This window comes from Boleophthalmus pectinirostris, unplaced genomic scaffold (assembly GCF_026225935.1).
Source record: "Boleophthalmus pectinirostris isolate CB_2022bp ecotype Guang Dong unplaced genomic scaffold, ASM2622593v1 HiC_scaffold_616, whole genome shotgun sequence".
Lineage (NCBI taxonomy): Eukaryota > Metazoa > Chordata > Actinopteri > Gobiiformes > Gobiidae > Boleophthalmus > Boleophthalmus pectinirostris.
This window is the reverse complement of record NW_026571452.1, coordinates 1-25,000: the sequence shown is the minus strand read 5'-3', so window position 1 is coordinate 25,000 and position 25,000 is coordinate 1. Positions and strand designations below refer to the sequence as shown.

The window sequence follows — 25,000 nt, the reverse complement described above, 5'->3', positions numbered from 1 at the left end:
GCTAAATCTGAAGCTCAAATCGCAAACACAGTGACAGCTCATAACCACTGTATTATATTTTTGATCAAAAATTCCACTGACCCAAACTTTTAGAGCCTCACACAAATGTAAACATACACATAACCAACTCAGTGGGATCTTCATGACCTTTCACCCAATTTCTAAAAATCAGATTTATATTATATTTAAAGCTCTCATTTCATAAATGCAAATTATTACAAGGTCATTACAAGGTTTCTCCATCCTTAAAGATGATGAAAGGAGAGATTAAAGATTTAAGAGACAAGTAGGTGTAACACCAGGCAAAATTACAGGTCAGATCTCAATGCATGTTTTAGCAATAGAAACACCTGGAATTTAATGAACGATAGATAAGAGTAAATGCTACACTGTGGAGCATTCCAGGCAACGCAACAGTATCATAATGGAGATAAGCAAGTGGCAGACCCTCCAACAAAACCAGCATCCCCTGTACCCACCATGACAACTTGCACACCCACTAAAATACAGGCTCACCTAACCAAAAGAACCCGCCTAATAACCCACAGAGCTGTGACAGCAGTGCAGAGGAGCACCAAAATAGCAACAGCTCCAGGACAGGGATGCAACAATAAAGTACTAGATTATTAGGATATAAATGTTGCCTCATTTACACAGATCTACACAATCTGCACAGACTTTCTGAAATGTACAGGACTGAGGTGATTCAGCAGGCCCTTAACAGCACTGCCCACATGTAGGATAAAGTATGGGCAGCACACATTGCACCACTGTGTGTTTGGAGGCCTGCTGCCTATATGGGCCCCAGTGTGTGTGCAATAGAGATCGGGTTTGTGCAGAAGTGACAGTGGGGGCTCACTCTGTCCACACAGCAGTAACACAAACCCCATTTAGCGCTTACCACTAACTAGTTAATAAATGTGAATGCCATACCAAAATACCACTAATATGTGCTAACCCTGAATGAATTGAACTGATATTTTATGCATCAGTTCACTAATGTAGAACCAAACGTGTGGGCTGTTTTACGGTTATTATTGAACTTGACAAGGTTTGTTTGCTGAATGAAGATGGAAACCCGACACCACTGACTCTGCACTGAGCCTTGTAAGCCAACACCTGAGCTCCATAATTAAACCACCAACAACTGTCCAATAAGTAAAACAGAAGACAACAGCCTGCTGAATGACTGGCACAATGACATGATAAGCCTTAAACATTTTCTCATCATGTTGCGACAATATTAAAACCAGCTGTTAAAATGATATGAATGTGTTTATTGTCTTGTCTAGTCCTACAGAAAGTTAAGTTATCGTTGTCAACAAAACTATGGATATTGGCGTAATAAAAGAAATGCCAGGCAGGATTTCAAAAACTGAGAGACATTAGGAATTTTTATTATGTTATTAAAGTGCATGCAGCTAGATTATTGGTCAAGGCAGGGGTTTCTATGGTTAGCTAAAGTTTGGAAAGAAGAGGTTACCTGATAAGTGGGTTAGTACAGCAGTCAAGACATGCTCAGCAAGATGATAGGCTTCTGCCACCCATTCATCGATGGCTTCTACCTCTCGGGCGTACGTGCTGTCATGGGCAGGGTTGGAGGAGGGGGAACATGGGGTCTGGGTATTTGAGGGACAAGGAGACTGTGTGTTGTGCTGTGTTGATGCAAGGCTGGGCTCTACTGTGTTGGGTTTAGCAGACTGAAGTGTTGGCTCCACCTCTTCTTCCTCTTGACTGCCTCCAAGTTCTTTAAGCGCACTAATTGTGAGCTTCTCTTGTTCAAGGTCCATAACTACAGACTGAGAAATCGGTTTGTCCATCTTGCTTGAGGTGGTATCATCCTCACCTTGAGTTTCTTCATCCTGTTTTGACTTTAGACACTCTCGCATAAACTGCACAAAACTGTCTGCTGGCTCTGTACTTGATACATCACTGCAGTCAGGGGCCTCCTTTGTCACCAATATTAGATCTTTTTCAGCATGTTGTGTTTCACTGTTCTGGTCTTTGATTTTATTGCAATTGTCATCTAGATTAATGTTCTGGGTTACATTATCAACATCTGGTTCACTGGTACTCTTTGGGGCAGTATAGAATATAGAATAAGGATCTTGTGGATATTTTTTCGAGACGGTATCCTGGGTGATAAAAGTGTTGTCATTCTGCGAGTTAAATGTGTCCCTAGCATTACTCTGAGTGCTGTTTTTCTCAGCATTGACATGGAAAGGGTTGGTGTAAGGCTGATCTATGGCCACATCTGGCTCACTGTCATCACCATCATCTGTAGGAGAAGGTGGTGCATCGTAATCATAATCAAAGGATTCCCTGTCATAGATCTCATCATGTAGAAAGCTGGTTTGGGGTTTGTGTGCTTCCAATGGAGTGTCTGTGATTTCTGTAATTGTTTCATCTGTTTTTGGCTTGGTGGATGCTGGATCAGATGTTGCATTGACAGGATTTGATACATCCATCGTTTGGTCACCCCACTCATCATCATGATCAGAAAAGTCTTCAGGATCATTATTTGGCAAATTACCAAAATCCCTGGATTGCACCTTGAAGTCATCTGCAGGTTGAGACCTTTGTGGTCCTTGAAGAGCCGCTTCATGAGATGGTTCTTGTTCCCTGTGTTCAGGAGAGTTATCCGTGTCAGACTCCACTGGTGAGGAGGGTGGAGAATACCCCTCTGTAAACTGGCTTTCAGAAATTATATCATCAGGACAAGGCTTATTTATATCTTGAGCCTTTTCAACATTTTGCTCTTCGACTTCCTCCAATTCCAGCTCCATTTCTTCGTCGCTGTAATTAGGCTCATCAGTCTCAATAACATTGATAGTTGGAACTTGCATAAGCTTCCTCTCAGATTTTGCAGGTGGAGTCTCTTTGTCGTCTTTGGGTAGATTAGAACAAATGGGTTTTTCAAATTCAGAAGAAGCTGGAGCATGAACAGGAACACCATCTTCTATCACAGTATCATCAGACTCCCCTGAGCTGTCCACTTCAACTGTTTCTGGTGGGTCTGGGTCACAGGTCATTTGGTTTTTCTCAATGTGCTCAGGCGAGGATACTGGAGCTGACCCCACAAGGGTATCAGGTGACATCGGAACCACAGCATCATCATTTTTTTCTTGTTGATTCCACATGTAGGCTGTAGGCAAGAAGCTAAGGTCAAAATCACACTCCTCCTCTGCATATGGATTCTGGGGAACAGGGACAGCTTCAAGATTTTCACCTTTAAGAGGAGAGTCCATGAAAGAATCTGGGACACCAGCAAAGGAGGCAGACCCACCAGGTGTGACATTTTCTTTTTCATGTGTGGAGTAAATGCTTTCTGAAACAGCAGGACTTTTTGTAATGTCATCTGAATGAAAGTCTGGCACTGGAGGTAAATGAGCCTTCATCCACTCTTCAGTTTCTTCAAGTTCCTTCAGCTGCTTACAGTCTCCAAGAACCTCAAATGGAGAGTCTGGGGATTCTTTATCTGAGGAGCTGCCTTTTTTCGGAGCTGTAGTTGTTTTCTCATTTTTCTCAAAAGCAGCTTTTTGAATCTCAATGGAAGAACGTTTGTCAGTGTGACGATCTCTATAATGTGAATAACCGTCACTTCGAAAATCAGGCTCCTTTTTCTTTGCAGCAAGTGCTTCCAGTGCTTTGATGCGCTCTGAAACAGGTGAGGTCTTTATTGGAGAGTCTGGTTGGTCCTCTGACTGACTGCTAAAATTTCCATGTGAGGAGGAAGTCGATTGTGTGAAGTGTAGTTCACTGTCAGACCCAAGAACCCTTTTGTCTGCATCAAGTGGGACAGTGAAGAGGAAAGAGGAGGAGGTCACAAATATAACATTCTATATCCATGCATCTTATTGTCATCTTTGTAGATCAAGCTTCATGCATTGCGGCATGACAAAAAATATGAATGACATACTTATTGATGCATGGCAACTTTTAATTCTTAAAACTAATATTTGGCATGGCAAGTCAAAATGAAGGCCAACTGGAAGCAGTAAATAAACATTTGGCTTAATAAATGTTCCGGTGGTGGCCAATAGGAGTCTGTGTGACTGTGTGCAGTCGATTCTTTTAGGTGCAGGACATTTTTCATTCAAACATGAGTGATACATTCCAGCAGTATTATTCTCAACTCTGCCTTCAAGTTAAGCTAAATACACAAATCAAAATAAATTTGTATAATAAAATGTTTATTTGATGTTAGTTCTAAATCATATAGTCCAGACTCCAGAGTAAGTGGCCCATGGCAAAAGTCTGAGGATGTTCTTAAAGCCACAGTTTCCAACATCACATGCTCTTTAGCTCTCTGCTCCAGTAGTCATGCTAAGCCTTCATGCTAGCAGCAAAGTGCTATATTAGGAAACTCACACCAACTGGAATAGTCAACCTGTTCCTTTACATTCCTTCACTAGGAAAGAAATGAATGTGTTTATCGATGGTGATCCTCTAATGTACAAAATTCTAGACTGGTGCTAAAGTGACTGCTCTACAATGCCCTGGATAGAGGCATCACCATTGCTACAATAAGGCTTTGTTATGGCTGAGCCACATGAATGGACTTCCAAACATTGTAGTAAAATTCCTGAACAACTCGAAATATGGCTGTGAGTGTTAAAGGAACCGCACAATCATCAAAACATATGGAGGGAGCTGTATAATCACCGCTGTGGGTTAAGTCAAAATTAACAGCCACACTTTGAAGTGTGCCTCTAGTCATAGACTGTGTGCCAAATGAGCAGCAGTTTTATGTAATCCATTTTCAGTCTGTGGTCATCCAAGTTATGCAATGGTGAATGAAAAGAGTGCTCTGTTTGCGCTATTCTGTTAGAAATATCATAGAAAAGACCCAAGACTAGCTTATTGTGCCTTTACTGTGTTCAAACTAAAATGGAAATGTTTCAATTCTACACCAACATGCCAAAAAAACGTAAATTTATAAACCATTCACAGCAACAAACAAAAGCTATGGTCCCCTAGTCAATTCATTGTTCGACTAATTATTTTATTGGGATGATGAGGATGTACTAGCAGAAAAAAGAAGGAACTGAGTGAGTGAGCTGGAGTTTTGGGAATGACAAGTCCATGTATGATTTTTTTTTTTTAACTTTATTTTTCTGTTTTGCATGGACGTTATTGCCCATGAGCATTTAACCTTTTGTGTGCATTTTAGATCAGATCATGGAGATACTATATAGTTTCACCATGCCTTGTCTCCTTTTTGTTTTTGCACAGGGCCTGTCTTTAGTCAACCAAGTAGGATCAAAACAGTAGTCCCCACAAAATGACATTGCTTTAGACAAAATCCTGACTCCTTTTCTTCTATCCACCACCTAACATGATTCAAAATGAATCTCAAGATGGATAAGCAAAACTGATCAAAGGAAACCTGATAAAGTCTATGCAGTGGCATGAAAACATGCAGAGCCTAAGGCTAAGGCAGGTTGTGGGTTGGGGGCAGCGAGCAGCCAAAAGCAAAGGCCATCCAAATCACTGATTGAAGATATTCTCCAGTGCCCCTCATTCTCTAAGGCAGTGGGGGGCTCCAATACTCGAGCAAGACAAGGGCAAAACCACCCCAGTGGGACATCGTTGTCATCCATTTTTAGATTCAGCTCGGATATGCATGCTGTGAACCTGAACTTCCCTGCTTTCTTAAAATAAAGTGGCAATCTTGGGATTATCTTGAACCTGGTGTAGCGCTGGTGACCTACATAATACTCACAGGCAGGAAAGGCTGACAGGGCTCTGACTGCATGAGCTCAGTCTCTGACTCTAAATGAATTGATTTGGTTTAACTAATGGAACAGTCAAAATTGACAGATTTTGCTCAGTAATTAGAGTTTGTATGATTACCATGCTGAAACAGTGCTGAATTTATTTAATTTCAATAGAATCGAATGGATAAAAACAGACTGCATATGTACAAAAGCTTTATAAAATTAAAAACATGATTATTTTATTGTGAAGAACATTATAAAACATGACAATATAGATTTAGACAATTAAAAGCAGGCCAGAGGTATACAAGTTAAAGGGTTAAGTGAAGGAACATATTTTTTGCGTAAGGTAGAGTAGAGTAAAAGCCATCATTATCATAACAAATTAGACAGCCAAACCTACAATTAGGGCTGTTACTGGCTGTAGGGAACAGATGGAGGAGCATCTGAGAGATTTGAAGGAACAGGGTTTAAGGGGTCGACTTTCCAGGTGTTGATCTTGGGCTGCTTGGTTGGGCATATTGTAATGCAAGCAGGTGAGGGGCACTAGAAATACAGGATGAAGAGAGCAAGCCAGCAAGAGTGAGATAAGAGGAGCAGGCGAGCAGCAGAAAGAACCAGACACTTGCCTTGAGGAGACTGAATGAGAGATACAGGCGAAGAGGAAAGAAAGGAATCTGAAAACATAAAAAAGGACACAAAAATGATCATCTCTTAACCTAGCACTTAAGACAAGACTTATCCAGCCTCTATAAAGTCAGCCACAACAACTGTGCACCAGAGAAGCATCATGCGTAACTATACAACTTATCCTAGTCTACACACAACAGCAGACGAATGTGAAAATGAATCAAATGAATCAACACAAAAGCTGTCATTTTAACAAACCTGTAGTTAAATTCATAATAACCAGGCTGATGTTGCTAAAATGATTTATTTAGATTTTTATTATATGTCTGTTTTTGGCTGCAGTTAAAGATCCACAGAGAATCTTTAGTAATCCTCAGTAAAAGTAAGATGTTTGAGAGCTTGAAAACTAGCTTAGAGCTAAAACATTTGACCCAGTGACCTTGGCAAGTGGCTGCACTGAGTCAGGTTTGAGAGAGGGGGGTGTGTCTGGAGAAGGGGGGGGGTGCGGTGCCTCTGCTCCGTGATCCTGAGTGGTACAGGCCGGGCAGGTTGGGGATGTCCCACCACATTCTTTGAATCACATTCACACAACTAACTCTACAAATGCCACACCTTTGCTCTTTGACCACAATAGAGATCCAACAACTTCTGTGCACATATGCCAGACGTTTTCATTTGAAAAATGTGGCATACAAGTAGTACAAGAAGTACCAGGTTTCAACTTTTTTAATAATCAGACATCATGGAGGATAAAACCTGTGTGATTTGCAAAACTCGTTTTACCACAAAACGGCACTGTTATTAAACATGAAAAGAGAACATATATTTTATGATTTCAAATAAAAAATAATCTTAATATAGAAATATGATCAATCAAAAAGCCTTTCTTTAACCAGTCAAAGATTATGTTAAAAATTCTGGAAACACAATAGAAATGAACAACTGACAAAACAGATCCAAACTAATTTGCAGCCCTACAATGCACTGCCCATAAACATAAAAAATGCCAAAAACATGTTGCAGCCTGGCATTGTTTCCAAGACAGCTGGTTTTAACCGGCCCAGACAAGTGCACATATAGTACTTAGATCAAGCTTTTTGGTTTTGGGATATTCTGTATGTGCCATAGATTTGTGTTGAGTCCATCACTGGCAGCTCTGTCTCTGGCCTTAGGGCGGAGTGCGATCAATGGTTGTGGTTGTGACAGTGGCATGGCCCATGAAAGCTTTACTCTGAGGATAACTGGCAGAGCCTCTGAGATGGAAGTGAGCTGACCAAAGATACAAAGAAACAACGCTGGATACATCATAATACATCATACATGAGCAGAACTTTACAAAGGTAAACAATAATGTGAAATGATTGTTGAATATTACATTATGACTTGCCAAATGGGGTGTCTGTGCTTTTGAAAAAACACATTTGGTATACTGTGCTGCAGAAAAAGGGATAAGACAGCCCACAGGAAGCTGACAGATTGTGGGATGTGAGGTTGAAGTTGATGCCTGCAGTCATGTAAAGGTTAATCTGCTCAGAACATTCCACCAAAGTGCAGACGTGAACAGCAGTGTTTGCCCCAACCTTGTGCTTTTCCTTTTGCACAAAAGTACAATGGGTAAATAGTCAGGGATCTTTTAAACATGGCCGACTTCCTGTAGAGATCTGTAACAACGTGGTTTGAGTAATGAGGTCCTCATTTTGAAGTGTGCCACTTCCTCTGTGACTCGTGTCACTTAGGAGAGTGTATCACAAATTAGGCCTAGTAAAAAGATGAGACAGAGGCAAACTATGATGGGCCATGTATTCACCACATTGAACTACTGCTGCAATGTTATCAGAGAAGAATTATAGAATTACAAATGTCACTTACTCTAGTACCAAATGACCATTTAACTCAACATACACACTTGGTCATTCCAGTGCAGAAAACTATCCAGTCATTATGTCTATTTTGATATGAGCCCTTTCTTTCTCTTTTCCAAAAATACAGATTGTCTAGCCCAACCTGGTAAAGTTAGTGGCCTTGAACATAACAAAGTTTACAAAAATAAAAATGTCCTTGTGTTCTTCACAACTGTTTAAGCCCTGGTCTGGATCAGCAGTGGTGTGATAATGCTTGTGTGCTGCAGCTGCCCTGTCCGTACAAGTGGATCTGATTACACTGGGGGTCAGGTCGCGGGGCTCAGCAGCAGTTTTGTGCTGCACTGAACATAATACCAGAGATCCAGTTCAAAATAAAGGTTCATTTAACAACACTATAAAAGGGCACACATCCAACCGGCCTGTCATCTTGAAATGGTTTATTTTTCAGAAAATGTAGCACAAAAATTCTATTATTTTCCAATAAAATGCAAGCCAAGTAACAATGAACTGAATAACTTTTGAATCCTAAAATTTATCTAGTAGTTTGGCATGTGAACAATTTAGCTTTTTGGTGACTCAGCAGGGCTCCCATGAGCTGAGCAGATCGAATGCCTGTTATCTGTCATGGGATGTTTCAAGTGACACATTGTTTTTGTCAAATGACAGTTGGCTGCAAGGCAATATGTTAAGCTTAAGAAGCAACGTCTCCCACTGTGTACATCTTCTGTGAGTGAGAGCTTGTATTTATTTAAGTTTAAAAACAAGACTAACATTAACTATCATTCTAAAGTGGTCTGGTGAGAGTCCAATCTACATTTTAATGACTGACTGCCATTTATTAACAATATACCTCCTAATTTCTAAAAAGAGACTCTATTCTACTACGAATGTCAAATCTATACCAGTGCATTTTTGTCTCACAGTGCAACATGAAACTTAACATCAGATTAACATTCTCTGACCAACGCAGCATCAGGACCATGTGCATTTTCTTCAAAACATACAATCCTTTTCATCTCAAATGCCTGGTGGATCAACAACAATCTATCGAGTTCAGATGGGGTCCAACAACATAGTCTGATGCTGGAGATGCCACTCCCTGCCTGTAACACAATAAGCTGTCAAGAGGCCCTGCTAGCATCAGTCTGGCACCTCCCTTTGTTAGCAATGCACCTGTCTGCATGGATGATGGCTGCTAAAATTACTCTGGTATTCATCGGTAATGCTAAAGGGAAATAAACGAGGAATAATGTTGATTCTGTGTAAGCTTTTGTTCAGGGAGGAGGTGGCACCATGTTCAAAACACCAACACAAACGGGCAGTGCGCCTTTAAGAGGTCCTCCCTGTGTTGGCTTCAGCCCAGGAACAATATATCTGCAGTGCTGCGCCGTAACATTTCGTTCTTATAATTATTTTTCTATTCAGTTGCCACAGATAATAATTTATTATGCTTCAAATGTTTGCCAACTACATTTATTTTGTCAATCATAATGCGTTAAGACCATATAGCCTAACAACCAGACAAGCCTAGATTTCCCTTACATTTTGTAAACACTGGCCATTATGTATTTATTTATTATGCAAGGTATTTGGATTTTAACAGTGTTTTCAGGCAACATATAGCTCTGTGGTACAACGAGGCGCAAGGGTTGAATGTTTAATCGCCGCTGTTGTTATAGACTTTTTATATGAGAATTATAAATAAGAGGACTTCTACAGTGTTATGTATTGGTCAGCTTTGGTCAGCATTGGTCAGACCAAGACTCGCAGGACAGTCTGTCCGCATGTCACCCACCACAGGTGTTTCCTATATTGGCTAAAATGAGCTTAACCAACATGAGTAGCCTACAGGCCAGCAGTAAAAGAAATACATGAATATTTAGATCCAAAGGGCAGCCAGTGGTCCTTTACCTGGCAATGTGGCATGAAAGCAATTTAAGGTACGTGGGGCTCTAAATATTTTACATAGTTATTTCTTACCGGATATCTTTGAGTCTTTGGCAGCAGAATTGTGTCCATCGGCAAACCCCTGCGACGAAGATATCTGGGCGGATTGAGTCATCGGGTCCATTTTACTGAAGCTTCAAACCAACTGCACAGAAGCCGTGAAATGTTTTTGATCTTATTTTTGTGTTAAGTGTCCGTTGAACGTTATAACTCGACCTACTTTCCTAAAATTTCCCCAAGAGCGGGACTTGGCTCCGCACCTACACGCACAGTCCGAGCACTGAGAGAGCGCGGAGATGGAGGGAACAAGGCGCACTTTGGAGGAGGGGAAAACATGTCGGCTGGGAGGCGTTTACTGTCTCCTCTAGAGTCAGAAACGAGCCAACTGTGTACAAGTACAACGTGTGCTGGATTTATTTGTGCTCACTTTGCTGATACTGCTCATAAACTTAGTTCATTAAACTTAATCCTATTAATTTGCGCTATTATGTGTGGGGTTTGTTATTTAATAACTAAGCATAAGCTTTACTTTCAACAGAACAGATAACACGCATAGGAATATTCCTGAAGCCAAACAGAAATATACTTACATTACAACATTATTACATTTCATGAACACTAAATTACTTTTAGACAGTATAACTAAGAAAAATCTACCGTCTTCTCATCGCGTATACGAGTAAGACTCCATTTTATAACCTCTGAAATATGTAGTATAATAGTGTTTGTTTTATTAAGTAAGATTTACCTTTGTTCTATCGTCTACCTGTATGCAGCTGAGCAGCGCCCTCTGTCGGTAGTCGTTGTGAGGAAATATACTGTGAACTACAAGTCCCTGCATGCAACTGCAGAATGTGGGCGGTAAAATGCGTGACTTATAAGTGACTGGATGTGGTCAAAAGGCCTGGCAGTACAAAGCCGTTGACGCAGCAGATGATTGTTAGATCTGCATTGTGACGGAAACTTGGGGGCTCGTAGCGTACGTCAAAAGAGTCTCTGGCAGACTGAACTGCGCGGCAAAAGAAGGGGAAACAAACAAAAACATGTGGTTGAGGATGTGAATAAACGGGTATGTAATTTTATATTTAGAAGCCAAATCCGGTGCCGATAATAGCTCACGGGTTTGCCTTAAACCTGAATATCATAATATGATTTTTGTAAAGATGCTCGTTTGAAGCGCCGATCCTAAAGAGATGTGTTGAGCTAACTAGCACTCCGTTAGCTTATTAGCGGCAGCTGATACTAGCCTCCATTCAATGTACTATTTAGTCTTTTCAGCGCGTTTCCTACAGCTCTAACATCTCGCTTTTGCTTCCTCTCGCTTGTTAACTCAGATTAGCATTTATGAATCTATGTAAGACCTTTCTTTGGGCGAAGATAATGCAACAATTTAATTAATTTATAATATATAAGACACAAATATTATATATTAACATTTCAAAATTACGCAAAATTGGTTGGATCGTAAGTGTAATTATGTAGTTTGAGTTCTTAGTATGTGTGAATAAAGCCTTGGTTAACGTAGACTGTGAATGTACGCAGTCAGCTATAGAGGTGCCCCGCCCACCTCAGCGCCATAGAACTAACCTAAGCCCTATGTACAAAGCATTGATGTAACCATTACGCAACCAGGCTGCTCTCTGTCTGGGTCAACGTTCACTTGTTCAAAATTCAGTCTGACACTTAAAAAGGCCAATTAAACCAAAATCCAACAAACTTTGTGTGACGAAAGTCTGGCAAATTGATGTCTACTACTATAGAATAACTTACTTGTACAACTTATGCACATACCTCTGTAATTACACAGGGTGTATTTTATTTTCTGTATCATAATTTCTATATTACTAATCTATAATAATAATACTATAATAATTACTTTGTATTAATTGCTACAGTTATATCTAAAAACATATTTTTGGGAAATATGATGTCATGTATTGTACCTTATCTGTGTCATGATTTTGAATAAATGGGTGTTCGGAGAGTTGTGGGGCAGAGTAGGCCAGAGCGTAGCCAGGGGCAGGCAGTCCCCAACTCTCCTTGCACAAGTATTACTTTTAACCGTCTCGTTTTGGTGTGTCTTATTTAATGTAATTTGATGTCTTAGGGTAAATTCCCTGACACTAATCTATAATAATAATACTATAATAATTACTTTGTATTAATTGCTACAGTTATATCTAAAAACATATTTTTGGGAAATATAAAGATTTTGAATAAATATTAATAAAATAGGTTTGCCTTTTCACAGGTGAGGATTGCCACGCTCTTTGAGACTTGTGTGACAGACAGCAAATATGGGATTGCACTCAGCCCAAAAAAAGCATTTCCCCCTGCGTGGGATTGATGGAGTGGTCCAATTATTTGAGTATGAGCTCTCGAGGCCTGAGCCGGACCTGGCCCTCCTTTCTCTGGTCTTGGGTTTTGTAGAGCACTTCTTGGCTGTGAACAGAGTTATTCCTATAAATGTACCTGGAGTTCGCTTTGAGCCACTAGAGCCGGATTGCCCCAGCTCGTGCTTCCCAACAGTGGAGCTGGGAATGATCTCTGCTCTGTATGAGCGCTTCACTGCACAGATCCGGGGAGCTGTGGACCTGTCTCAGTATCGGAGGACCGCAGCTGGCTCCAGCAGAGAACTGGTCAAAAAAGTGTCAGATGTCATCTGGAACAGTCTAAGTCGATCATATTTTAAAGACAGGGCCCACATTCAGTCACTCTTCAGTCTCATCACTGGTAAGAATACTTATTTATATCAGCTGCTTTCAAAATGTGTAATCTTTTATTGTTTAATTTAAACCAGGTACCAAACTGGACAGCTCTGGTGTAGCATTTGCTGTGGTGGCAGCGTGTCAGGTCCTAGGTCTGAAGGATGTCCATTTGGCCTTGTCTGAAGATCACGCATGGGTGATTTTTGGGAAGAACGGTGAGGAGACTGCAGAGGTGACATGGCATGGAAAGGGAAACGAAGACCGAAGAGGGCAAACTGTAACAGCAGGAGTCAATGAGAAGGTAACGTCTCAAATGCTGATGGAGGTTTACGTGTCATGCAATACATCTAACAACCTGTGCTTTTGGCACAGAGCTGGTTATACTTAAAGGGCTCCTATATGAAATGTGATCGAAATATGGAGGTGGCCTTTATGGTTTGTGCCATTAACCCTTCACTGGACCTGCACACAGACAGCTCCGAGCTGCTCCGACTACAACAGGTAAACATTTCATCTGGTGTAATAAATATAGTGAAAATAACACTAATACATAGTGGAACAAGCAATGTACACAATCAGAAGCTTGTTGCTAAATATTCGTTACAGTCACTTTTCTTTCATGTGTATTTCTAATTAAACAACTGTACTTTTTTCCACAGAAACTCCTCTGGCTGCTGTACGATAGAGGTGACTTAGACAGGTAAGCTGCAAAGCTACGAGCTAAGATCTGTGTGAATGCTTATGTGTTGTATTATCATTTGAAATTGGGTGTTTAGATATCCAATGGCCATGGGTACACTGGCAGACCTTGAAGACCAGGACCCCATCCCAGGAAAGGAGAACCCACTGAATATTCACCTTAAGGTACACCACACCACAGCGCTGGTTAAAGGGCTTACACTAAGTATGAGATATGAGAAATAAAGACTGGACTTGTTTGTGTGTTTTCAAGGCTGTGAGTTCTTCCCAGAAGCACTATAACAACGAGCACATTTACCCGTACATGTACTTGGCCGGGTTCCACTACAGACACAGAAATGTACGCGAGGCTTTGAAGGCTTGGGCTGAAGCGGCCCAGGTCATGCAGGAGTGAGTCACTGCCCTTTTCACAACTTCAAATGAAGGCTTTGAACATTGGCTAAAATAAATATATGCTCTGCCATTTTAAATAAACTTTGAGAAACTGAAACTTACCCTTGCATTTCAAGATAATTTAGAAAAGAATGGAAAAAAAAAACTTTTCCACAAACTTTGAAATGGCTGCGTTGTGACATCAATGCTATCATTATTTGTGCTAATAATTCTGTATAAAAGCAAAATTCCCTCTTGCAATTTGTGAACATAGTAAAAGTAAATGAAGATCATTAGCAATCTTAAGTAGCTCTTGAATGTGCATTGTTTTTATTTATGTGGCGCAACAGAGCTGTCTTAGTAGCTTTAATAATTTTCCTTATTAAAACCAGAAATAACGTACACTTACAATATACAACTTACTGACACCAGGTGGCAGTATTTGCTCATTAATTTCATTTTCTAACAGATAAACTTTCACCAGTAATTTAAATTAAATCACTGAGTGACATATTTTTCGAGTGAATAATTTAGTTTTTAATTCTGTTTGGGACTCGAGACTTTTATTAGTATTTGCTTGTGTGGTGCCAGGGAAACTGTCCAGCATGGCAATCCCCTACACCAGTTTATTTGCTCCCCCTCCCTTTTAAACACAATGTCCATGAACAAGACTAAAAATATAATTGTCTCACCAAAAGACACATTCCCTCCATAGTTAGGAGTTTCCTTTTCCTGCCCCCTCCGGTTCAGCTTCTACAAAATCTGCCTTTCATGGTGGACTTGCGTAACCTACCCAGATTCCTGTGTTTTGTATTGATCGTCAAACATTACATTCCGTGACAACACTTAACAATAACTACACTTTTAATTAGCCACGAAGCATGGAGAATGACTTAATTCATAAAGAATACATTTATTAATTCTATTTATCAACAATTATTCAGGCATGGGTACGTAACGCCTTACCCTTTCAGCCAAATTTAAACTAATCCACATTTGTTTCTACTCATCTCACACCTAAAGTAATGATGCTGCTGCTTCCGACCATTATTCAGTCATTAATCAGCGACCCGTTCTCTCTCGCAGCTATAACTATTTCCGAGAAGATGAGGAAATCTATAAAGAGTTCTTTGACATCGCCAATGACGTCATCCCCAACCTGCTCAAGGAGACGGCGGCTGCGTCTGAGACCACCGGGGAGGGAGCTGAAGGGGGAGAGGGAGCAGACAAGGTACGAGGGGAACAAAACCAAGAAATATACAATAAATTAATCTATATAAAACTGTACTACCATGAACTAATATGCACAATTTTAACAATATGTATTATTTTTACTTTATTTATTTAAACTGCCAATCTGTTTACTTTCATTCAACATTATTTTCTGTGTCCTCCCTCAGGAGAAGCAGGAAACAGCCCTGCAGGACTCTGAATGCTTTGCTCACCTGCTGCGGTTCTATGATGGAATCTGTAAATGGGAGGAGGGCAGCCCCACACCGGTCCTTCATGTGGGCTGGGCTACTTACCTGGTGCAGAGTCTCAGCCGCTTTGAAGCTCAGGTGACTAGAATAATTTTGAGAAACCATAAATATGCAGGTCATATCCAAAAAGAAAGGAGGAAGGATAACAGAGGTCATGGAAAAACGCCCTTCCTATCAACTGGAAAGTTCATAAGCCCTTTGACTGTGACAGTTTCACATTTACAGTTTTATCTGTGTGATACCAGTTGAATACGTCATCAACATCTTTCAAATAAGATAAATAGTTGTATATATTAAACGTAGCAATAAAATATGAGTAATTAGTGAATCCACATGTCAACATGGTATAAATGATTAAAATGTATTGCAGTCTTCAGGAGTGCCAGATGATGCTGCCTAACCAGTATTGTTGCCAGGGGAAATGTAATTAGCTTTAGTGCAGGTCTGACTCAGCTGTTTTCCAACTTGCAGAAACTCCACTGGCTATTTGTTTTTGCTGATATTTTTGTAGTGGAATTTTCTTGACTTGTATACCGTATATTGTATATGTGTTGATTCCACTAACATTTTTTCTTTATAGGTGCGTCAGAAAGTGTCCATTGTGACAAAAGAGCTGGAGTCCCAGGATGACGATGACCAATCCAGTGACAACCCCGGTGAGGGTCGCAGACGAGTCCCCAGAAGAGAGACAAAACTGGATGAACCTGGAGCCTCCCCTCCACCCGCTCCTCCCACCTCCCCCCCAGCCCCACCTGCTCAAACAGTCCAGCCCAAAAAGGTGGGCGAGGGAGGGGGTCGGCGGCGCTCCTCCCAAGGCGTCCGGTCAGGGGACAATGAAGGAAAGCCCAAGTCCCCCAGCCCCGAGCCTGCTCTCTCACCCCCACAACCGCCACAACAGCAGCAGCAGCAGATACCCCCCAGCTCCTCACCTGGGCCAGTTGTCGTATTCCAGAGCGAGAAGATGAAGGGCATGAAGGAGCTGCTGTGCGCTGCCAAAGTGAACTCCAGCGCCATCAAGCTGCAGCTCACAGCACAGTCCCAGGTCCAGATGAAAAGACAGAAGAGCACCCCTCCAGGGGACTACTCCATGTCCTTCCTCAAACGCCAGCGCAAATCTCTGTAGACTTGTACTGTGAACTCTAGAAACGTCTGACACTGTTTCTGAACCTTTTATCAGTGTTTTCATTCAACATTTTGGTCAATATTCTACTTTCTAGCAATAGATCAGCATATCAACTCTCATTTTTGTTCCACAGTGGCCAGGGATTAGTCTTCCTGGACATCTGCCTCATTTTCTAGCTGTCGCAGTAGTTAGGGCTGCACAATATTAAACATTTAAAATAATAATTTTCAATAATTGCATTGAATTTGCAACTAATGTTTACATAATTTATGTTTTTTCTTGTCGTTTAGCAAATTTGTGCCATGCAAAATTTAACGTTAAATGTTCTGTGCTATTTAAACACTTTTATAAATACAATTTGACTAGATTAAATGATGGAGTAGTAAATATTTGATTAATATTTTGACTTTTTGGTAGGAATAGTAATGGCTCCAAATGTAATTTAACACAGAAGATTTTCTTTGCGAGACTTGGCAATGTAGTACTTTTGAGCTCTATTGTGCAGCCCTAGTAGTTGTAATAGTGGTAATAGTGATAGTTTATTTAATTGGCAGCCAATTGCACAGCTCTCAGTTTTTGTTCTATTCCATGTGTCTGAAGTAAAGTTGAAGTGATGAGGACAGCCAGCATTCTCCTGTCAGTTGTGTAAATATCAGTTTGTACTGACTTGTGGACAACTGAAGCCTTGGAAGTGATTGATTTAGATTAGTTACTGTGTAACATTGCCCACTTCTGTCTACAGCTTCTTTCTGCTATAGCTCTATGTTGCCTTACTTCACATTTGTTATTTTATTAAGTAGGTGGCCTCTAGTTTTGACAATTGCTAGTTTGGCCTGTTTCTAACGATGAAGAGAAGAAATTGAAAGACCATGCACTGTTGAAAAGAGGGCACAATAGGTGGTCCTTCAAGACTCGCTCCATGACTTGTTTTTGTATCTGCAAGAAATAAAAGTCTGATTAAATAACACGCTTTTGTGCCTGCATATTGTCTACGGTGGATCATTTCAAGCATATTTTGTTTAAAGATCACTTCTTTTAGGTTTCCTCTTCTCACCAACACAATAGAATTTGATATACAAGAAGCAAGGTACAATAGCTTGATTCTGCTGCATGGAGCACTCGGCATTAAGGAGACTGCACAAGGAAAAACTACTGAAACCCTAGTCACACTTTGGAATTTTTGCAATGCGACTGAAACAAGGACATAGATCAGTGACAGCCAGGCTCTGCACTCTCTGGGAGTGGCTCATTTGGATTTAAAGTGAACCAGGAAATTAGGCCTAATTATCAGAAGGGGAAAAAAAAGAATATTTTAGTTGCAACTACAGTTTGAATGAGTGGTTTTGAGGTTTGACCAGACGTCTCTGTTTACCCGGGACAGTCCCAGTTTTGAGTTCTGTGTCCCCTGTCCTAGCAGATTTATACAAAACAAGTGATTTGTTTCAGTTTTATGCAAAAGATGTCCCATTTGGACCTATTTTTGACTTAAACTAGGACTAAAATAACATTAAATTAGTTCTAAACTATGACTGGCACAAGAAAGCACAATCTTAAACCTTCTTTTCACAATTTTATTTCTGCCAAACATCCCAGTCCAGGTGTGTCCCAGTTTTGAAATGTGAAAATCTGGTCTCCCTATCCATCTGCACCACTTTTTCAATACATTACCGTGCATTCTTTGAATCCTGTACAGAAATAAGTAGTTTTAGTGAGTAGAAAAATGCGACAGTCTCCTGGAGCCCGAGGCCATTGTTGTATTGTTCCCTTCACCTGCAGCCAAACCAGCGCACTGATAGATGGACACATTTTTTACAGTGTGGGAGGTGTTTGCTCATGCGTATTGGACTCCAGCGCCAGTTCGGACTGTTTGCACCTCTGGGTTGTAGTGCGTGCTTCTGTTGTCGTCGCGTGGAGTGCGGTGCCTCTGTGCGTGAACAGCGTGTGCCCTCACGGCTGATCGATACGGAGCCTTTTCACGAGCCTTATTTTCCCCACCAGTACTGCCCCCCTCTTGGTCAGACCCAGCGTTCGCCTCCAGGTCACAACAACAGCTGGGATGTACGAGTGAAGAGACCCGCGCCCGCCCGGACCGCAGCGCCCGCAGGGGTACGCAGACATGGACAGGATAGGGGTGTCGTTCCTGGACCCTCTGAATGACTATGAGCTGATCCACCGTATCGGCTGCGGCACTTATGGAGATGTTTTCAAGGTGAGTGGCCATGATTTTCACCCCAGTCAGTGCGATGCGGGACAAAAGACAGAGCTCCGGGGGACGTGTTAGTTCATGAACAAATATTCTCCCTTCGCACCCACTCCACTTCACTAAACTTCACTGTTGGAGACGCTTTTGCGTTGTTGCCAAAACCTGGATGAGCAAAAACAATTACATGAAATTAAATTAGACTGATTGTGATTTAATTAACCTTTAAAAGAACCTGAGCCTGTTGCATCACTAGAACATACAGAGAGGCTGCTCTTGAGGATTTCATGTCAGGATGCAAACATCCTGTGTGCATCCATTCCTGCAGAACAATTGCATTGTTTTTTTCTCTAAAACTTCCTCGTTAACTCTGCTCTAATTTATGGGCCATGGGTCACAATTTGACCCTCCATCATGTTTTTATAATTTACCACTCAGTCCCTCAAGATCATTGGGCTGCACTTTGATCATAATTCTCATAATAATTTATTCAAACATAACATTTTCATCTTCATCACCACCTTCATCACATTTACATGTTGTCACAGTAACAGTGAAGCACTTGACTTCTGTGCAGATTGTGATGATGGACTTTAGGAGCAGTCTGTAAATGTTGATCAGGCCATATAGCATGTTACAATTGAATTATGATCATCACAAAAAGATCAAACCTATTACTAAAATAATGTAAAAATAAATACGATAGATAGATATGTGTAGGTCTTACAGATATCCCACGGATACATTCATCAAATTCTACTTTGAATTCAGTCATGGTCATTTCTGTCCCTGCCCTGTTAGTATAGTGAGATTACCTGGTGGCTGAAATAGCTTTTTTGGTACTATTTGATGAAATATAACACATTTTTACGTGTACAAAACTATCATCTTCACTCTATTCTTGCAAATGCACACCCAGCATTAGTCATAAAAAGTACAATTGTTGCTGTTAAACAATAGGTGTAACATTAGATTCAAGGGGAAAGCAGTGTTACTTCTCAGACAATTGCACATTGACGTCCCACTGGTGCTGTGGTGATGGACATGTGACTGAGTGGGCTCACAGTGGAGACCCCTCGTGATGAAGAGGCTGAGGGCTTCACTCAGAGCCTACTTGTGATGAATGACATACGTGTTTCCCAGCCTGCCCTTACACAGACGTACACGCGTTACACTACTATTGAGGTTAACCGTTCTTATGTTGACGTGTATTTGATAAAAAATTACATTCACTGTGCTGAATATGACTGTATTAACTTTAGCTCTTGATTGCATATTTTATTTCGATGTATTGGGTATATTTACATGGCTAGTAGAAATCGGATAACTAATAATCAGATAACGAAGACAGGATTTTGGTGTGTGTTTATATACAAAACAAATCTGATCATCAAAAACACTCTCATGTGTCAGACAATACATGGATTTTGTAGTAACTGTTGTATTTGGAAGACAAAATACAATTCAGTCTTTAATAGTAAGATAGTAATAATAAGATAATGGTCAGATTTTTGGTGTACATGCAAACATAGCCACTGTAATCATGTGTCTGGACGGCTACATCTTGCTGTAAATCTTGATTCACCTGTGTGGTCATAGTGACTTAAATCTCTGCTTAAATCTCTGGTGAAAAGATGAGCACCTGGTCCTGGTTCAACACACGAAAAAAGAAATAATCTGATGAAGGTTTTTTGCCAAAACGTAATCTCAACATAAAAACTTTTGGATATCAGCCAACTGAGTGTGCAATGCAGGTTTTTTTTTTTTTTGCTGCTCCTTGCATTTGCACCTCTGCAAAGACATTGGTGTGCATTTTCTGTTTGATTTGAGATGTTTTCTTTACCGCAGTTGTAGGTGCCATATAGCTCACTTCTTCCTTTTTTTGTTTCTGTATGAATTTTACCAGTAGGCCTATGTGTTTCAGTTCTTGATTTATTATTTTTAAGAGACCCTGAGTAAAATGTGAAAGCCAGGGTTGTTTTTTACAGTCTGCAAAGGCCTTTTGAAGTGAAGTTTTCAGTAGAGAATATTTCAATATTTTGGAAAAGCGATTTAAACGGTAAAACTGCAAATATTAAGTTAAGCATAGATTGTTTACCTAACTAACATCAATTAGCTATCAGTTACAACATAAATTTTGTTTCCTTTTGTGATGCAAATCTTATTTTTTCACTCAAGTATGGGATAGGCAGGCATTTTAGTCTACTCCAGTTAGGCTTAGACAAACTTTATTGATTCACAAAGAAATTATTTGGATACAGTAGCTCACACATCACAATATAAGATAATAACAAAGAGCAAAAATATAAATTGTAATAATAAATTCTTAAAAAGTAACAAAAATAGCAAGAGACAGGTGTCAGTGATGTCGATGTCAGTCAAGTGAGACTTTCCGTATTGTTCCTCATTTTCGACTAACTTACATTTTTGTAAACTTTGCTTGAACCATTGTCTGCTAATTCTACTTAACCAAAATTGCTGTCTGCATTGTGTAAAAGTTAGGTTTTTATATTCCTTCTTTATGCTCACAGATTGATTCAACTCATTCAGAATTTAGTTATCCGATATGGCGTAAACATGGGTATTGTACTTTAACCAAGAGTCCATTTTGGGCATATGATCAAAGTACAGTAAAACTTCCTTCCCCTGTTACACATATATATGACCCCGTGTTATTTCAGGCTCCGCTACATGCAGAACCCATTGGAGACATGACTATCAGGGTTGTCACAGGAAGCTCAGTGCAGGGACAGGAAAGAAAACAGGAAGTAAATGCAGCTAAGCAGATTGTTTTGAGGTGAGCGTTGCTTCTGATTGGTCGCCGTTTTGTTTGTTGTGGACATGTGACGTCAGACACCCCGGTGAATGGGGATGACTGATGTTAACAGGATGAAGGTAGGAAGTAACCAACTGTAAAAGCGTGAAATTAGAGTTCCCTGATTTTCGGGAGTAGTTTAGATAAATAAAAATGCATCTATTTCCGAGTCCCACAGAGCACACCCTTCCCTTTGTGAATGTTTTTAATAAATCTAATGTATAAAAATGTTGCTTTATTCCTTTAATGATGTTTCCTGGCATCTGTTTTCATTAGAGAAAAGTCTGGTGTAGCATTTGTCTGTGTTGTGAATCACACCAAGGTTAAACGTAAGGGAAGACACTGTCTTAACCTAATAATAGATCCCTATTGTCAAGAGATTGGAGTTGGAAATAGGCCCAGGTTTGTTTTTTTATCTTGATGGAGGATCTGTGGCAGAACTCCAAGAAGGTTTTTCATCAGACTAGACGAGACTAGTCAGCAAAAAGAGCAAATTGGAGTCCATAAAATAAATGGCAAGTGCTAAATTATCTTGATAACACATTTTAACATGTCATAAACGTTCTATATTACACAAAATTGACTCTTGTGAACTTTAAGCCATAATATAATGCTATTACCTTGTCAAAAACATACCCAGAGCTGCGTTTTGTTTCATGAGTAAACATTTATTATTAGTCTGTCTACATCTCCAAAACTCAAAATGCTCTGTTCCACCTTGTGATGTCATGTAGTGGTAGTTTTCATGTTAACAGCTACCATTTACGTTTAGTTCAGTAGAGATAGGCAATTCCAGGGCTGAAATGATCCAGCTGATTCTAGTGAAGATGTATGGAGTTTAAAAACACAGTGAAGCACGTCCTGTCTTACCACATGATATCACAATGTGGGACAGAGCGTTTTCCATTATAGAGAAGAACACAGCTAGCCTGATTCATCAGCCGGTTTCACTTCGTAGGAAGAAGGGCAATAACGTCTTTCCCCTTGATAAAATTTACCAAACATTCTCTTTGTTCCGACTTTAAATCCTCGATCTCAGGAATCGTTGCCAACACAGAACATATGGCTCTTCGCTGATTGGCTGGTGCCCAAACTTGCACTTCCGGGGTTTTTACGAATCGTCTAGTGTATTCTGATTCCTGACCTAGTCGTTGGAGAGAAATGAAATTGGCCACCCTGGCTACTGGTAGGGACCAGTCTCAAATACAAAGTTGAAAAAACTGAGGCGCTCAAAAAGTCAAAATAATAAAAAGCCTTTAATACAACATGGCAGATAAAGTTCAAATCACGCCAAAGTGTTTCGGCTCTTTGGCCTTCATCAGGGCAAACTCGAGATGGCCGTCACAGTGCAGATTTAAAGTCACAGGTGTAGGTCAGATTTTCACAATGGGCTTGCCTACAGTCCCCTGGTGCATGATGGGACATGTAGGCTGAACAGATTTTAGTTACAAGCTATTTAAGATCAGATAAAATGCAAGATACAAGATATAAATAGTAAAATTCCCAACAACCAATGCATAAAAAAAATATCATAAAATTATATATAGTGCAAAAAATGCTACAGATAGAACATGTATAATTTGTATAATATATTAGAGGACTAGTCTTAACAACTCCAGGTCTGTTTGTGATGAGGAAATAACATTTCATAGAAAGCTTCGTGATATGGCTCCTTTAAGAAGGTCGAGAATTTCTGAATACTGTTTTTTCATCACTGGAATATTGCTCTTGAATTGATAAATAAAACCTATGTATTGAAATTTTACATTCTTTTCTTTTCTTCAAGGCTCGTAACATCAGGACATCTGAACTGGCGGCGATCAAGATTGTCAAACTGGACCCAGGTATGCGAACAGTCAACTAACAAACACCAACAACTACTATTTTCTAAAACATATGTCCCACTCTGCTAGTCTAGACCCTGTAATGAATAACCTTTAGAGAAATTCCTTAGATGCAAAAGACATTTTAGAAGAAATATTGTGCAGAACATAAACATATAGACCTAATCGTGATTTATTGAGGTAAAATGTATTTGTCTTCATTTTACTCTGTTAACTTAAAAAGGTGCATTGTGTCTTTGTCTGGAACGTTTCACAGTATGGTGTTAAACCTTTTTATCTTAGCGGAGACCAAACCAAACCAAGTTACAGGTCAGATCTGTGGAGAGGCGACCCCGCTCACAGTTAGAATGCTTGATTTTCTAGGGATTTTTGAGCTATAAAACCATCTGTAACTGAATAAATGTAAAGGCAGAGCTGTTTAATGTCATACTGTGGAACATTCCAGGTAGAGCAATGACAAACAGGTGATGGACTTCCAACTACAAAAAGTTACATAATGCACATTTAACCTGTGTGTTTAGGGGATGACATCACGTCGATCCAGCAGGAAATCACCATGATGAAGGAGTGCAAACACAAAAACATTGTGGCCTATTTTGGCAGCTACCACAGGTGTGTAAAGTCTAATGGAGAAATAAAATACTTAAAATCATGATACATAATGTAATTCTGAAAGGAAAAAGCTCTGAAATTGTTGCCCAAACATCTGGAATAGAAATGTGGAGTTGAGCCTACGCTGTCTCATTCCTCTCCCACTTTACATAATTGGTGTATAGTCTAGTAATATCTCATGCTGTGTTTTGCTGAATCTGTTTGTTTTATGTCAACACTAAAATTGTTTTGTTTCTCCTTAAGGAACACAAAATTGTGGATCTGCATGGAGTACTGCGGAGGAGGATCCCTACAAGATATTTACCACTGTACATGAACACTACTATTACTCCTCATTACTTTGAACATGCTCAGTGTAGTGAAATATTACTTTAAAGGGCCCATGTTGAGCCATTTTCTGATTTATGTTATAATGTTCCCCCATCAAAAACACACCTGGAGTTGTGTTTTGTTTAATTTACGCAACACAAACCCTGCATATTTAAGCCAAGTTCACTCAAATCATTTCCACGATTTCAGCACTAAAATGGTAACCTGATTAATCAGCCGGTTTCGCTTTGTGGAAACCGTCTGACCTCGCAGCATTAGGATTCGTTCCCTTTTTCGGTAGGCGGGTACTTTTTTTATTTAACCAATCGCTGCTATTTGATCGTGACGTATGTAATGCACCAAATCCCGTAGGAAGAAGGGCAATAACGTCTTTCCCCTTGATAAAATTCAAATACTTAAATCCTCGGTTAAATACTCAATTAAATCCTTGATCTCAGAATCGTTGCCAACATCGAATGTATGTCGTCTACATCCATCTCGACCGCTATGTTTACTGTTGTGCTGTACCACAAAACAGACCCAGACATGCACTTGAGTTTGACGTCATGGCTTCACAGCTCTTCGCTGATTGGCTGGTGCGGTCTACAACTTTCAGTGTTCTTGCAAACGTCTAGTGTATTCTGATTCTTGACCTAGTCGCTGGAGAGAAATTAAATT

At 40.1% G+C, this 25,000-nt stretch overlaps 3 protein-coding genes across 3 annotated transcripts; 2 read left to right on the top strand and 1 right to left on the bottom strand.

Moving 5' to 3' along the window:
- Nucleotides 1–6: 6 nt before the first annotated feature.
- Nucleotides 7–10,441, bottom strand: LOC129411971 (cell surface glycoprotein 1-like). Its single transcript, XM_055164368.1, has 3 exons — nucleotides 10,193–10,441; nucleotides 6,350–6,397; nucleotides 7–3,784 (listed from the first exon to the last, which is right to left on the bottom strand). The coding sequence occupies exons 1-3, from the start codon at nucleotides 10,281–10,283 to the stop codon at nucleotides 1,455–1,457; spliced, it is 2,469 nt and encodes an 822-aa protein (XP_055020343.1). The 5' UTR covers nucleotides 10,284–10,441; the 3' UTR covers nucleotides 7–1,454.
- Nucleotides 10,442–11,084: 643 nt separating this feature from the next.
- men1 (multiple endocrine neoplasia I) lies at nucleotides 11,085–17,507 on the top strand. Its single transcript, XM_020936466.2, has 10 exons — nucleotides 11,085–11,228; nucleotides 12,411–12,892; nucleotides 12,960–13,168; nucleotides 13,240–13,368; nucleotides 13,527–13,567; nucleotides 13,644–13,731; nucleotides 13,820–13,956; nucleotides 15,025–15,169; nucleotides 15,339–15,497; nucleotides 16,000–17,507. The coding sequence occupies exons 2-10, from the start codon at nucleotides 12,457–12,459 to the stop codon at nucleotides 16,540–16,542; spliced, it is 1,887 nt and encodes a 628-aa protein (XP_020792125.1). The 5' UTR covers nucleotides 11,085–11,228; nucleotides 12,411–12,456; the 3' UTR covers nucleotides 16,543–17,507.
- An 897-nt stretch (nucleotides 17,508–18,404) lies between these two features.
- LOC129411970 (mitogen-activated protein kinase kinase kinase kinase 2-like) lies at nucleotides 18,405–24,354 on the top strand. Its single transcript, XM_055164367.1, has 4 exons — nucleotides 18,405–18,751; nucleotides 23,344–23,401; nucleotides 23,923–24,013; nucleotides 24,257–24,354. The coding sequence occupies exons 1-4, from the start codon at nucleotides 18,659–18,661 to the stop codon at nucleotides 24,327–24,329; spliced, it is 315 nt and encodes a 104-aa protein (XP_055020342.1). The 5' UTR covers nucleotides 18,405–18,658; the 3' UTR covers nucleotides 24,330–24,354.
- The last annotated feature ends 646 nt before the right edge of the window (nucleotides 24,355–25,000 follow it).